The 15,673-nt window shown below is 32.7% G+C and overlaps 1 protein-coding gene across 1 annotated transcript in view; it reads right to left on the bottom strand.

Moving 5' to 3' along the window:
* LOC117118597 (heparan sulfate 2-O-sulfotransferase 1-like) overlaps positions 1–14,918 on the bottom strand; it is a 59,528-nt gene extending 44,610 nt beyond the window's left edge. Inside the window, exons 1-3 of the mRNA XM_033263226.1 lie at positions 14,781–14,918; positions 14,388–14,469; positions 13,006–13,298 (exon numbers count right to left, since the gene is read on the bottom strand). Coding sequence (XP_033119117.1) covers positions 13,006–13,298; positions 14,388–14,469; positions 14,781–14,918 — 513 coding nt within the window. The remainder of the gene's footprint in view (positions 1–13,005; positions 13,299–14,387; positions 14,470–14,780) is intronic.
* Positions 14,919–15,673: the final 755 nt, after the last annotated feature.

Consider the following 15,673-nt stretch of genomic DNA (forward strand, 5'->3'; position numbering starts at 1 on the left):
GGATTTAGCCCGAGGAAGAGGCGAAAGAAAATTAATTACTGTAGGTCACAGCACTTTTATTAACTTTAATTATTTAGATTATTAATTAAATTCAAATTTTAAATGTAATATCCGTGGGTATAAACTAATTTTAAATTCATATTCTATGAAATAAATGTGAACATATTGTATAACAACTTTTATTAACTTCACAGCATTGTTAATCATGCAGATACATAATCAATACCGGAAGGCAATGTACTTTGCATATCTTTATTTTGGGGGTAAAATATTTATATTCAAATTTGGTCCATAATAATAAAATATTTATGATGTACCAAGTGCAGTAATAGAATTCAGTATAAAAATAAAACTAAAAGGGGGTAAAATGTTGGTGAGAAGGGGTCTACCATATATAAAATTTAACAGATGGTTTTTCAACTAGAATTTAACAGCCAAAACAGAAAAAGTGTGCTGGCCATAGGTTCTTATCAGTACTTGTTGGGGTTTGTGTCAAATGGACAACAAGTTTAGGAGAAGTTTGTTCTTGCTCTATTCACCATTTTTATTAGCAGTCATTTTAAAAATCTGTGACACATAAAGAGAAAGATAGTGTAGTCAGTACATCAGTAACTTAAACCTAATACATTATCTGAAGAGAATTTACTTATTAAAAGTAGCAGTACAATAGTTGTGCATGTTTGTGGAAAATCAAAACTTATATAAAACAATGACATTTCTAGAGCATAATGAATTTGGTGTTGTATTCAGACAAGTAGTCTCTACGTACGCACTCAACACTAACGGTTCAAAGGTTATTGTAATTTTACTCTACAATACTTGCGTCATGTATAATTGTTCACAATTTTATAGGGACAACTTCGGGATCTAAAATAATAGGGTGTCCTCTGAATAGGGGTTGTCTATAAAAAATAAATTAAATAAATAAATAAAACAAAATAAAAAAATTGGCCCAACCCCTTAATATGGGTGTCCCAAAGGAGGGGTTCTACTTTGTTACTGTACTTCTTTTTTCTGAGTTTTATTTATAAATTAAAGAAACATTAAGTTTTTTTATCTTTTGCACATTGTGGTTTCAACAATTGATATTTACTACAGCATATGTCTCACAGACACAAACAATGACAGAATGATGGAGCAGCAATATATGATATGATACCAATAATTAAGTGTATCATATCCATAACAACTTGGCCTTGTCTCCATCTGGTGATAAGATATTTGGTAACTATAGTCACATTGCAAATTCAAATGTTTAAACACACTACTGTATGTCACACAAACAAAATTGAAAAAGAAATTATATTGCCTACTTGGTATATTTTATTGCCTTTTATTTGAAAATTTTAAGAAAAAATGTTCTGCTTAATTAATAAATGTCTAAAATAATACTGCTCCTATATCCTTTGATTAGAACCCTAATTTGGCTATTAATCAAATAAAAGAATATTATAATAAGGTCTGTAATTTAGTTAAAACTTATTTGTCATGATTTATGTAATCATTAAAATATTTTATCCCAATAAATGACCTACTCAATAATTTCATTGATTTTTGAACATAGTTTTCTCAATATTAATGAGTATCTTTTAACACTCTGACCGCCACGGGTTTGAAAATATACTATCAGCCACCGCCAGACTTTTTAGCCAATTTTAACACTTTTCCAAAGCTTGTTGAGAGTGTGTATGTGATCAGATTGACATGTAGTGAATACTAAAAGAACTACACACATTTTAACTTTACAAGAATTACAAACACTTTATTCTAATCACAATCTGTGACCCATAACAGTAAAATGAACATGACTCACTTAGGGAGATTCGCACAATGAAGCTAAAATATTCTCGATTCGTGAAAATAAATCAATACCGCTCTACGCTAATGTAAACAAACAAATAGTGAAATACTTATGGTTCAGACAGAATATAGTGTTCAAATTGTTAGTGCATGTCGGTAATTACCCATCTATCGGATTCCGTAAAAAAACACCTGAAACACGGAGAACTCCATGTTTGGCGGTCAAGTATTTTGTTACCAAACACGGAGACCTCCGTGTTTGGTGGGCAGAGTGTGGAAAATAAAAACAAGGGAATACTACTTTGTATTTAAACATGAGGATCCTCATTATTGTTAAATTCCGAGCCAGCATTAATTGTTTCTTGCCTCTTAAAATTTAAACATCCTGAGCTCGGGATCAAGAGAGTGACTATGTTGAGTATAATTTCATTTGCCTACATTCCTGCTGAACATTAAAACTTACATCAAGAGTATAATAGAATATAATTTTAAATTGTAAAACATCTTTAATTTGAATACATACTTTTTTATTGTTTAACCTTGTATTACAGCATGTGGATTAATAAACCAGTATAGTTATTTCCTCTAGATAGAAGCATCTGTATGCAATATTGTGTCAACCATATTGTGCTGTTACAAGATGGCTACTATTACTCTGCTGACGAAACACATTATTTTGTATTTGGTCAAACTAAGGACATTTCCACCTCGATCCATGTCATCTTTCTCTCTCAATATAATTTCCTTTGGTTTCTGCTTTCGTATTAAATTACCCCACCTTTTCTAACATTTCCCTTAAAAGTGTAACTCAATGCAATACTATCTACAAAGACAGAAAGGTAAGACAAGCACCAGGTTACTTCAGTAATTGAGCAAGATATCATCAGAAACCCAATGTTCTGAATCGCCAACTTTCATCATTAATCATTTCATCATAATCAGAAGCACACTTCTTTGAACCCAGGGATGTAGCCAGTGAATAATTAAGGGTGGGTATTAAAATTTTAAGGGTGGGTGCTGAATCTTGTGAGTATTTTTTCGCGTAGCGCCAACCGCATGAACAATTATTAGATGGGGGGGGGGAGGGGTGGTAATGATAATTATGACTTACTTTGTTTGGTTTAAATAAAGAGGTAAGTATACTGTGAGATGAGTGCAAATATTAAATTTTACTAAAATCACTGTTCTTTTATTGACTGAAAGTAACTTGTAAGTTGTAAGTTTTCTTTAATTTCTGTGTATTAAGTTTATTTGTTATATTTTCATCTCGTATTTTTCATACGCAAATTTGATCCCTGAATAAGAAGGGTGATATATTATGCACCTGTCAAACCTAGGCCTAGCTTTTTTCAAGAAATCATCGCACCACACGCACTGGCTGCTGCTAGCCTAGTCTCACAAAACAACTAGGCCTAGCCTCCTAGAGTATTCTTACAACAAACACATTCGAATTCGAAGGTGCAGACATAAATAGAACGATCGATTTATTGTTGTATGTGTTATATTGCAAGAATTGTAAGTACATTAATGTAAAAAAAAATTGTTATTTGTTCAATTTCAAAACAAACTTTCGATTAACAAATCACAAACATTCAGCCTCTATCAACACACGCATGATGCTCCGATCGAGATTGACGGCGGTAGCTCAAGATTGGACTCCATTCACCAGACGTTTTCTTGCGAAGCACATAGTTTTCGATTGTGAATTATTTATTTATGCAGTATTGAATAAAGAAGTTAATAATAAAAAAATAAATACAATGTTTTAAAAAGTGTTGTTGTTTATTTATTATAAAGAAACAATACTGATAATAATGTTCATATCTTTGGTTGGTCAAATATGAATTAGCAGGAGTTAATAAAGTGTTTACAGTATTGTAGGTATTTGTTTATCTGCGTCTGCGTGTTCTGGAGGTCTGATGCACTACATGGGAAAACCCAGAGAGTTAAAAATAGTCGTAGCGTGGGAAATAGTTGTTAATCATTGGTTTAATTCACGGTACGAAACACGATTGAAATCTTTCAAACGTATTGATATCATCTACTACTAAATGCATCACTCACGGCGCCGGGAATACACAAGTGACACGGTATCATGTCTAACTTTTGAATGTAAGCTTAACTTACAGTATAATTTTGAATTAAAATTGAAGATTGCTTTTTAAAAGTAATTACATCCGTAAATAATAATAAATATCTATTTAATAATTATTAATAAGGTGCGTTTACTTACCGTTTTTCGAGAAATATGAAAAAATATTTTTTCTTTGTTGATATTGCTTTGCTTTCTTGGATGACATTTTGAAGACTAAATCATGAAATGAGGGAACCAGGGATTACAGTTGTCTATTTAAACAACCAAAACTAAAACAATTGACAATCATCCACTGACAACTCGGGAAAATAATCTACAAAAGGCACCACGAGAAGATAACCGTTACGCGGTACTACAAAGGCTAAAGCACTTTTCAAAGCCGAAAACGCTTTTGTTTAACCATAGCACCGCTAACACGCGAATTGACACTTTGCGCTTGCTGCTGTCAGGGTAGTCACATGATCTGTATGCGGTATAAAATCAAAACATTGGATGCGGGAATAGCGAAATTGTACAGTAATCATGAACAGATGCTCTCTGGTTAAGTAATATATTTGAGAATATATATATATGAACTAATTCAAAAATGTGCCTGTAGTATATAACTGGCATTCATGTAACACTTTGTCGCTGTACATTAAAAAAATGTTTGCTGTAAGCTGTGATTTTATGCTTTATTCTTAGCCTTCCGACCAGTGATTGCCACGGGTCGCGTGGCGCACAGCGTACGGGAATCATTCACAATCCCCATAGGCTAGGCCTACTTATCTTTAAAAAATGAAAAGTTTTACCATCGCTATATTTTACTCCCTTTGATGTATATTGGCTTAACCTCTCCGACATAAATGTTGGAACATTTGTCAGTGATTTGGTAAAAGAAATTTCACTTCTAAAAATACAGACACTGCAATTCTGATGTAGTTTGCAATTCTGATGTCGTTTACAACAGACATTCAGCGATTTACACTCGCTTCGGCCATCTTTACAGTGTATTAACTCGAGCGTTCAAAACAATAACAAACTCAATACCGCATACAGTTCACGTGACTGATAGGACGCAAAGTGCCAATTTCCAGCTGATCACACAGTTTACTGTTCAGTCAAGTAGAACGTGAGCGTCCAATCAGCGCTAAAGCCTGGCAGTTCCACTTGGTTGGTTTTCCGATGTTGTTTTATTTGCTAGGCTGCTTGCATGAGGTTTGAGGCTAGAAATATGTGATGATATCTCGCGAAAAAAGTAAGAATTCGGGATAGGCGGATATGTACGTTTGACGCTGGGCGGAAGGCATTAAATTTTGCTTTAGGCTGGGCGGTAGACTTTTAGGCGGGGCGGCTCCGCCCTGCACAATTACATCCCTGTGAACCAGAAAGCCGACCGAAGTTTGGCAGACAAATTTTAATTCAAATAAATTGAAAGGTTTGGAATTAGTTTACTCTTGATTGCCATATTATCTTGTCTTTTAGTATAGAGTTTCTAAACTCGACCTCTATCATTTTTGACAATAAGTCAGAGAAATAAATATAAATTAGATTGATTAATAGATTTTTAAGAATTTGTAGAATAATTTAAATTTCAATTAAAAACAATCGCTAAAATTACATTCGAATAAACTCTTATCTTTTGTTGAATTGGTTACAGGTAAATAAAATTTAAAATTTTTCCCCATATCAAAATGTATCACTAACCCAATTTATATTTCAAAAACATAGGAAACTTGCCTTCAATACAGGATTAAATAAACAATATGATATTCTATTCAAGGGTGAAGGAGTGGCACTTTTTTAAGTTCAAGTTTTATTTCAAAATATCACCATTGTACTATAGCTTTGCAGCTAAATTACAAATGATACATTTTGGTGTTTTAAAACTATACAACAATAATGAATACATTTCTGAGTTTTTTCAGCTTGCAGAAGATGAACATAACAGTATTTCATCCTCAAATGCATCGGGAACCTGCCATACCAGGTGAACATCAATCAAATCAATGATTTGTGACAATTTCTAATCACAAGTTGAAAAGGATTTTGCACAGCATTGTATGTAATATCTTAGGCTATTTCTTTAAAATTTATTTCATTATGAAACCAATAAAAAATGTTTTAGTAGTTAACATTGCTAGGTTGGCACTTTTACACCTATTGTAGTATCACATAGCCAGACATTACTGAATGAAGTACTGTAAAGCTCTGTCCACACTATTAAATTTTCCTTGACAAAAAAACTGTAATATGCCAAAGTGATGATTAGATGTCATCATGACCAGGTATGTCACATGTTTTTTGTTGAATAAAATGTGATCATCTGGACAGGGCTTAAAGTCCTGTCCAGACTATCGAATTTTATTTGACAAAAACATGTGACATACCTAAATATCGTCATGATGACATCCCATCATGACCATATATAGGCACATCATGACTATATATGGGCATACAACAGTTTTTTGTCAAAGAAAATTTGATAATCTAGACAAGGCTTTTAGAGATGTGTGACTTTGTTGGATAAGCAAAGTCACAACTGAAACAACCTTTATTTACAGTAAACCAAGTTCCAATAATTAAACAAAACAAAACAAAGAAATGTTAACTCCTCACTTTAATAAAGCACTATAGATCTGTAAGTACTGTAAGTCTGACTTAAAATTCCAAATAATTCCAGGCCAACTTTTTGGAGACCGCATTACATCATGTTGTAATAATAATAATAATAATAATAATAATAATAATAATAATAATAATAATAATAATAAGCAATAATAATAAAAATAATAGTAGTAAATGATAGGATCATACTGTACCCACTGCAGTATTGCTGAAGGCGCTACAGAAGGATCGGACCAAAACCTAATGTTTTTATTTCCTGACTGGTTGATTTAAATGTATTACATGAGGTATATACTTTATATTCTTGGTTTTTTTATATGCAAACAGTAATATAATAAAATAATAATATATAATCTTGAGTTATGCACCACAAATTCCAATACATGTATGGAATAACATCAATAATCATAGAAACTGGCATGCAACGGTAGAGCTTATACTGTATTGAAATGCTATTCAGCAGTACAGACAGGCATCCCCTGGGAGTCTATTTTATAATCTATGATGTTTTTAACATTCAAACCAAATATGAAATTCACTAATAACATTCAGATTGATTCAACAAACATCTTTACTTTTTGACATTTTACTACTTTCTTTGCGATTTTATACTTTTAATTTCATACTAAAATCTTTACTACATTATATTTCCTGTCTAAAGTCTTCTCGCAGTCTCTAAGAAATGCTCTAATAGGGACAATTGCCTTTTGACAGCAGCGTACATTTATATAAAAATGTATTTCATCAACTGTAGGTTGGAGCATTCTTAATTTAAATACACTTAATCCACGACGGCTTGCAAATCTCAAATAGCCAATTTCTAGTATTTTATATCTTATAAAAGCTTATAAGTCAGTGTTGAGCTAACATAAAAAAAAATCAATACTTGACTTATTCTATGCACTTAATATTAAAATAGCTTTCAAATGAGATTGAAAGAGAATGTTTTCTTGGCAAATTAAGAAATGCATTAGTACTTTATCATATATTATTTGCAGAAAAACATAACATGGCCGATAATGCAATAAATGTTCGTATTAAAAAGTCTGCAAATCACTGAAAATTTAATTGGTTCATTCTCTGTCTAATTGGGTATTAATATTCTATTTGATCATTTTTATTGATATATATTTACAGTAATGGTGGGTTATTTTCTACATTAAGATGAAGTAACAAACATACTGAACATTTTTTCTGTTGTTTATTTGATTGGATGACCTGATTGAAATTAATTATGACCTGATTAAAATCCTATAAATGGAACTTCCTTTTGGCATTTTGATTTCTTTCCTAGTAACAGTTCTTCGTCCTGATCCTGGGAAAACATCATATTGCATGTCTTTTACATGGCACTAACAGTTATAAAACTAGAAATTGCATATTGCAAGTGAAGTGCTGCGAAGTACAACTGCATATAAATGTTCTTCGAACAAAATTATTTATGCGAGTCAAGTGAAAATAATGAATAATAAAAATATAACAAATAATATGAGACATGACCCATTGTCTATATTAGAACACTTCTCATTGGGTAACAAAGTCGTATTTTTTCATTTTTGTCAAAAAGTGTCTATAGTGGTGAATTATGGTTTAGGTTTTTTTTAAATAAAGTTTCAAAAATTTCTATGTACTGTATGTGGAAAATGTAGTTGATTACGAAAGGTTACAATTTTTATTTTGAAGACTGCATGGTCTGCATAGGAAGTGTACATTTTTTATGGGGCAAGTTTCCAAGGGCGGAGTTTCTAGGGGCGAGTTGACTGCCAAAGAGTGTTGCCAAAGTGCGAGCAGGTGTGTTATTTGATCACAAGTGCGAGACATCGCAAGTGTGAGCCAGTGAGCCATGACGTCACAACAAAAGATACGAGATGTTAACGAGTCGGCTCAGGTCCCGCATTTATATCTGAAAGTTCGCTCTGATTGCGGTTGATTTTGACATCTTATCTACCACAACATTCATTCGAACTGACTTGCGCGAAAAAATATCATTGAGAAATAAATTGTTAAGGAAACTGTAGAGTAAATTGTATTCAGTTGAACTATTGTTTTTGAATAAAAGTTGTTATTTAAAGGTCTCCATGCCTATCTAATTATTAATCACAGACTCCGTGCGAAGCATAAGCATCATGAACCAAGTTGTAAACATGGGAAAATACCACGTGATACAAAGCTTACGTATGGGCAGTTTGGCAGATGACGTATGCTTCGACTTTCTTTTCCACAGTTGAATTCCAGTAGAGAAAAAATATAGGCCTATTACAAGCTCAAGAAACCCCGTTTTTTGTATAGCACACATTAATTTCACAAGTTTATATCTGAAATCATAACACTATATAACGGAATCATTCTTTCTGTGAACGTCATCCTCACCAACCACGTGAATTTTGTGTCGACGTTTGTGAAGCTACTCACATGACCCCGAGGACCTCTATTGTTAAGAGCGAAGCTGGTTCTAAAAAGCATAAAAAATTGTTTGTGAATGAAAATAGTTATTATTGCCAAATAGATAGATTTCGATGCTACTTATTCACAATCTGTGTTGTCCAAACTTTGACAGCAACCTTAGTCTTACATAGGCCTATACAGCTTACTATATACAGGTATGGACTTTCGAAATCGCGAGCTTGGTTTTGCACAGTGTATATTCGAGCTGTGCTAATTATGGGCCTTGGTTATTATAATAATGTCGCCATAATCATAAAGCAGAATGCTATGCTTAAAAAATCGAAAAAGTATAAGGACAATATTTGAAATTAGGTTCATGTTTTGCGCGAATTCTTTGTGTTTATGCTAGGTTGTGATTTACCGTTCCACCATCATGTAATGCAATCGCCTCCAACTTCCTGTCCTGCAATTCACCGACCCTGCAATTTACCGACCCGGCCCAAAGGAGAAGTGTGAACGTTCATAAGGCGGCCCTGGGCCGACTTCAAATACTAACTGTGAACGGAAAATTCATTTGAATCGGCCGTATTTAAGCCAGCCAAGGGCCGAACCTAGGCCGGCCTAATAAGTGTGATTGGGCTCTTATACAGGGTTTACAGAGACTACCACCACATGATAAAATAAAATACCGTGCTCAAGATCATAGGCAGTCAAACCACCAACCTTCATAAAAAAAAATTATTAGTTTATCACCACTCTCCCCCCTCCCCCCTCTCCTTTCAGCACTTTTGCTCTCCTTTCAGCACTTTTGGGGAAATATATTTTTATTTCAACCAGTCACTTTTCCATCATTTTTTCACTTGAAAAGCTCAGGATTTCTTGCAAATATGTTTACTGGTACAACAAAAACATATATTTAAAATTTGATTCTATTCTTATGACTTTATATAATGTGTCCCTAACCATCGATTTACTTTACTACCATCGGTAAAATAGGGGCGGGGTTAGCAAAAAAAAAAAAAAACCTCCCTCCCGCATTAGTTTTTTTTATGGGGCTACATATAAAACAGCAAGTTATATCTTAGATACATTAGCCTTTGATTCTAATATTTATATTCATTGCGGATGGAAAATGTCTTTAGTCTATCACATTTCATTACAGACTCTCATTAATCTGTTCTCATCTATGTCTCCCTAATAGACAACCAGCAAAATAATTTATCTTTATGCCTTGCATGTTATTACTAGGCTTCATAACACGACAAAATGAGGTACTGAAATTAGCTTGTGCCTTATCAGAGTATAGACATAATTATGATTTATAAGGTACATGTTGTCTTTGTAGTTACATCTTGATTCTTATACAATATTTCTTTCTGGACGTGATCTTTAAAAAATATCTTTTATCTAGTTACACCAAGGCCAAATATAAAAAAACACACACTTTCAATTAAGGGGGAATTTTAAGACAACCGGAGGAAAATTATTTTTTCATTTTGTTTTTTTTAATGAAAAAATCTCGGCCTTAGATCTAGTCAGACATGGATATTCATTAGGGATTTTCTTTGTATAGGTTTAGTGGCTTAAGAAAGAAAAGGCATCTTTTCCTCCAAACATACAGTAAATGATGTTTTATATGGCCTAAAATGTTTTTCACTTGTAATTTCAGCTTTCTAGTTAATTGATTTCAGGGAACACTTCATTAAAGAAAAAAAATCATATTCTTTGAAAACACACACAAAAAGTACAAATGGGCTATCATGCTTAGCACTGACTCCAATCCCAGCATGCCTGCAGAACTATTGCCATGGTGATTATAAACTGCTATTATACATGGCCTTCATAAAGGAAAGGTTTGAGGCAAAACAGCTGATTTAATGAGTTTATTAAAACAGGAAAATTCGGTAAACGGCACTATTATGCTATTGATAGAATGCAAGAAAAAAATGCTTCCAGGCTCACAGTGAGCCAGCTATTATAGTAATTCAGTCTACACCTAATCATCAAGGAAAAAAACATCAACAATTAAGCATTATGTCTAAATAAACTTGACATGACAAAGAGAATAATAGTAGAAATTAATTATCTTAAAGGATACGTACAACCTGTGGTTAAAACAGGCAACATTTAAAAAGATCTAGGAAGTAATTAACTTCTATAAAGTTTAGAAAGATTGAAACAATTAAGTCTATACATTTTAAAATCCTTAAATTTATTACTAGCTACTGAAGGTTTATGCAAAAAAAAAAATTATGCAATTAACTTTTAAGAAAATTATTTTCCCCTTCAAAAAATGTGCTATTAATTTAATATTCAATAAATGTGGTGTACATTCTATAATATTCATAGCTTTAATAGTAAGAATAAAACTAAAATGAATAACTGTTTTGTTCATGTAGGTCAAACATACACTTACTTTCAACACTGGAGAAAATTTACCTTGATCTAAGCAACTCCCTGATCTAAGTATAAACCGCATAAGGTTCAAAGATACTATCTACGGTTATTATCTATATTCAACCAGACTCGGTCAAAAAACAACACTTGGTCCCCAGAGAAAACAAACACCGCATATGATGTTCCTAATTTAACAAGGCAATGACCTTTCATCTAATGCATTAAACTAAATCTGCGAAGGATACTGTAACTACAACACAGAATCCCAATAATACAAATGGCTAAAATAATGGCGGATTTTCCATACTACATTAGGTTATTTTTTTCTGTAGTAGTTTTAGTAGGCCTATATATTACAGTTTATCACTCTGTGGGGACTAATACTGAAATGAGTTATGATTAAAACCATGCTACATTACAAGCAGTCCATATTCACTGATTCTTCCTGAGCCTCCTTTAATTAGAGTTATTATATTCATGTGAAATTTAATTGATAGAACAAAGTAGAGTAAACTGGATTATGATGAATGCACTGAGAAAAATTAGATAGGAAGCAAAGTCAATAATTAGGATGCGTAGTGTATTTGATGAGTAAATGATTATTTTGTAGAGGGACAAAATTGAGAAAAAAATTTTTATTATCCGTCATCAAATCAAATTTCAATGATATGATGAGTTCATCTACAAATTGTATTAAAAGAATCAATCAAAATATTTTAGATTGCTCCCAGGATCAAATGCTAATTAACGTTATGATGAACTGATATACAAGTTGTACATCTGATTATTTGATGAACCAATTAATCATTCTAGCATGCTATTGTGCCAAATATGATATGGCTATTAATATAGTCTAGACTCAATACCTGCAAATTTACTAAGTGGTATGGTACTATATTGACCAACAATGTCACTAAAAGGGAGACCAACTAAATAATAAGTTGGAATCTTATCATCTGTTTGACTATTGATGGAGACAAACACTCTCAAATAACTTGTTATCATCTGTGTAGAGTATACTCTCATAACCAGGGTACACATACAGGCTTGCATACACAACAGGTTGTAGAGCCAGGCTGTGATTCAGTGACAATCGGAACACAAGGTTTGAGTCTACAAATCACAACACCTGGCGTTTGTCATCCTCATGTAAATATCAAACGGAAGACTAAACACACAAAATGGGATGTTGCCATGACAACATCACTCTCAACAAACACAGACACAAGGGAGAGAGGTGTCTTGGGAGGAACAGTAGCGCCAGCTGATACTCCTTTATTATAAGCTCATAAAAAAGATGGAATTTGCATTTCCAAACAAAAGAGAGAGTTTAAAATCACATTATGTTGTCCTTTGAATGTCATCCACTGACCTTCTGCAAATCAAATTTTTGGCATTTCATACTCATGAACAAATTTATAGTAGCGAATAATAAGAAATGACATTTAACTCTTAGTACGTGATCAATCCATGCTTCTGATAACTATTTTGGTGTTTGAAGTATAATACTTAATATTAATCCATCAAATTTGACAAAAAGGATGTGAAAAAAATATGAAGTAATATAATCAATAACACCTACATTATCAGACCTCAGCCCCAACCACATAGGTCATATTTGATCGTCCTAATCTTCAGGGTTGGGATGGTAAGAAGTACATTAATGTAAACATACTTCTGGACTACAATCACACACAATGCTATCAACTTTATTAACTCACCTGATCTGATAAGGCCATTACGTGCATGTTTTTCGTTGTGTTTATGTGTAGCACATTAAATTCATTCTCTCCGCATAAGTCATACGCAATGTTCGTGAACGACGTGCTACCTGTCTTAGGTACACGATTATATATAACAACTAAGTCTCTGGTATCAAAAAACTTTTGGTTACTTTCTTTGCCAGCTGACGGCCGGAGCCCTTCAACAAAACTGTCTTTGTTGGTTCTTTTTAAAGTTCTTCTTTTCACCATATTAAACTCTCCATTTCTTTCCATTTTTCCAACTTTATTTTCTGTTAAAAACAAAGAGATATAAGTAAGAAATTTAGTTTACATATAAAAACTATTTTCTGTTACAGATACAAACTATAGTGGTAGTTATAACGCAACAGCTGAAAAGTAAAATACTGCATTTGAAAAACATGTTTTATTGACAATGTAAAATTAATTCTTCTTAAATAATTATTGAGATATTAGAAGCTTTCCCATTCGAAATAAGCAACTAGGTAAGACTATTCTTCATAATTATTTAAAACAATGTACTTTTTTAAAAACAATATTGAAGCATTGTTATATATAGATACATTAAATTGAATTTAAAGTAAAGAGTAAAAGTCTTTTAAATTATTAATATTCGATACCACTTATACAGTAATTTACTTAGAGAACAGGCAGAGATGCTTTTAAACATCGGCGCCATGTACAATACAGTACTCTTTGGAGGGTTTGAGATTGTCATCCTATGTGTAGCATACTGGGTAATTCACCATTAGAGGTATTCCCATATTAAAACCAGTTCACGTAAAATCAAGTTCACACCACCCTTTATGAATGCAAATACGATTAATTTTCCTTTCCTTTGTGTTTTTAATCAGCAACGATGTCTGCCAATTTTTATTTTCACTTAAAATTCATGGAAATGTGAACTGTCTACAACCATTATGTTTTGGCACATCATTCAATAGCATACCTTACATTTTGTTGACATTACAAGGATATCATTCAGGTAGTAAAAGCAGCCACCGTAGGTGTGTAATAAGCCCACTCCTTAATGGACAAGTGCATTATGTGTGCTCACACTCACTGTCAGACTAATCAAATCCGCATTATTATATTCATATAACTGGTGTCATCATTATCAAACTGTTGCTTTCATTGAGATTTTATACTATGTTGGCTTATATATTAGTATTAAATACATGACAAATACTTAATACGCATAAATTCTCTTTAATAATAATAATTAATAATAAATTTTATTTTATTAAACATGGAGACACTTGGGTGTTTTTCATCAAGGCCATACATGATAAGAGGAAACAAAATTATTGAAAACAAAATAATAACGAAAACAACAAAAACATAGCATCTAACTACAGTACCAGCGAAACTATCCCCTGCCCGACACAAACCCGGTATTTCTAAGTTTCGGGGAGAACAACGAATAAGTAGACTTTTTCTGATCTGTCATTGGATTTAGACATGTATTAATAGTTTTGTATAAAGTAAAACTGTTTTTTATGTAATTAAAACATCTTTTAAATACATTTTCAAAATTGTTACTATGTGTACTATGTATATTATAAGTTACTGCCACCCAAACATTGAGAAAACCTCCGAAAAATGAGTTTTAAATTTCTCATTGAAAATCAGAATTACATCAGTCACCTTCCAATACATCACAGATCGAAAATGATGATTAAGATCATTACTGACAAACCTCTGCATGTGTAACTTATATTTGTTTATAATGTGTATCTGGGAGGAGTAATTACCTGAACAACAGTGCTTTGGAATGTACTTCCTAGTAAAGCAGTATCATGTTCATCTATTAACACTTTCAAATCAAGGCTCAATGAGGCATGGTCCAACCATCCACTAAAGTTTGCACCATACACTAATAGTGACTTCATTTTACAAGAGGGGCTTTTAAGCAATGAGTGCTTCGCCTCGGTCCTGTAGTAGTTACGAGAAACCAGTAAACCACTTTTGAACTGACCTGAATTACCGCTATATGAGCAACCGATAAAATATTTTGATATGCAAACTCACATCGAAATACAGTAGTATTTGGCAGTAGCCGCTATTACTTGGGGATTCCACACTAGTCACTTAGTGCAAGCTCGGTAGACAAGTGGTTATGGTGCCAGGCTAGTTATCTAGCAGTCGTGGGTTTGATTCTTATCTGATTCAATTGCAAATTTTTTTTTTTGCAAGTATTTGGGAACGTACGAGTATTCGATATGATAACATGCCAGGTAGGACAAAACACACTCCTATGATATTTTCCTGAATCAAACTCACATCGAAATAATTTTTGTATAACTGAATTTGGTCGCGCATGCTCAATAGTGAGCTATCTTAACACTTTGAGTGGTGCAGCAAAGATACAATTAACAAGTCAATGCATAAAGTATATAATTATGCGGAACATTACATTATATTTATAAAGAAATTTACTAGTAAAATCTTGCTTACGCATATTGTATGACTATCATAAGTGACACGTTAAACATTAAATCACTGTATCACTGTATTTTGTTGCAACAAGAAAAATATTTAAAGTCAAAGCAACTGTTAACAAGTCTAACATCAAGTTACTAGCGCTAGGTAAGCCAAAATTACAGTATCATCATTAATTTATATCAAAATTATACTACAAATTATA

This window comes from Anneissia japonica, unplaced genomic scaffold, assembly GCF_011630105.1.
Source record: "Anneissia japonica isolate Jap-2015-1 unplaced genomic scaffold, ASM1163010v1 scaffold376_len1572418_cov194, whole genome shotgun sequence".
In the NCBI taxonomy this organism is placed as follows: domain Eukaryota; kingdom Metazoa; phylum Echinodermata; class Crinoidea; order Comatulida; family Comatulidae; genus Anneissia; species Anneissia japonica.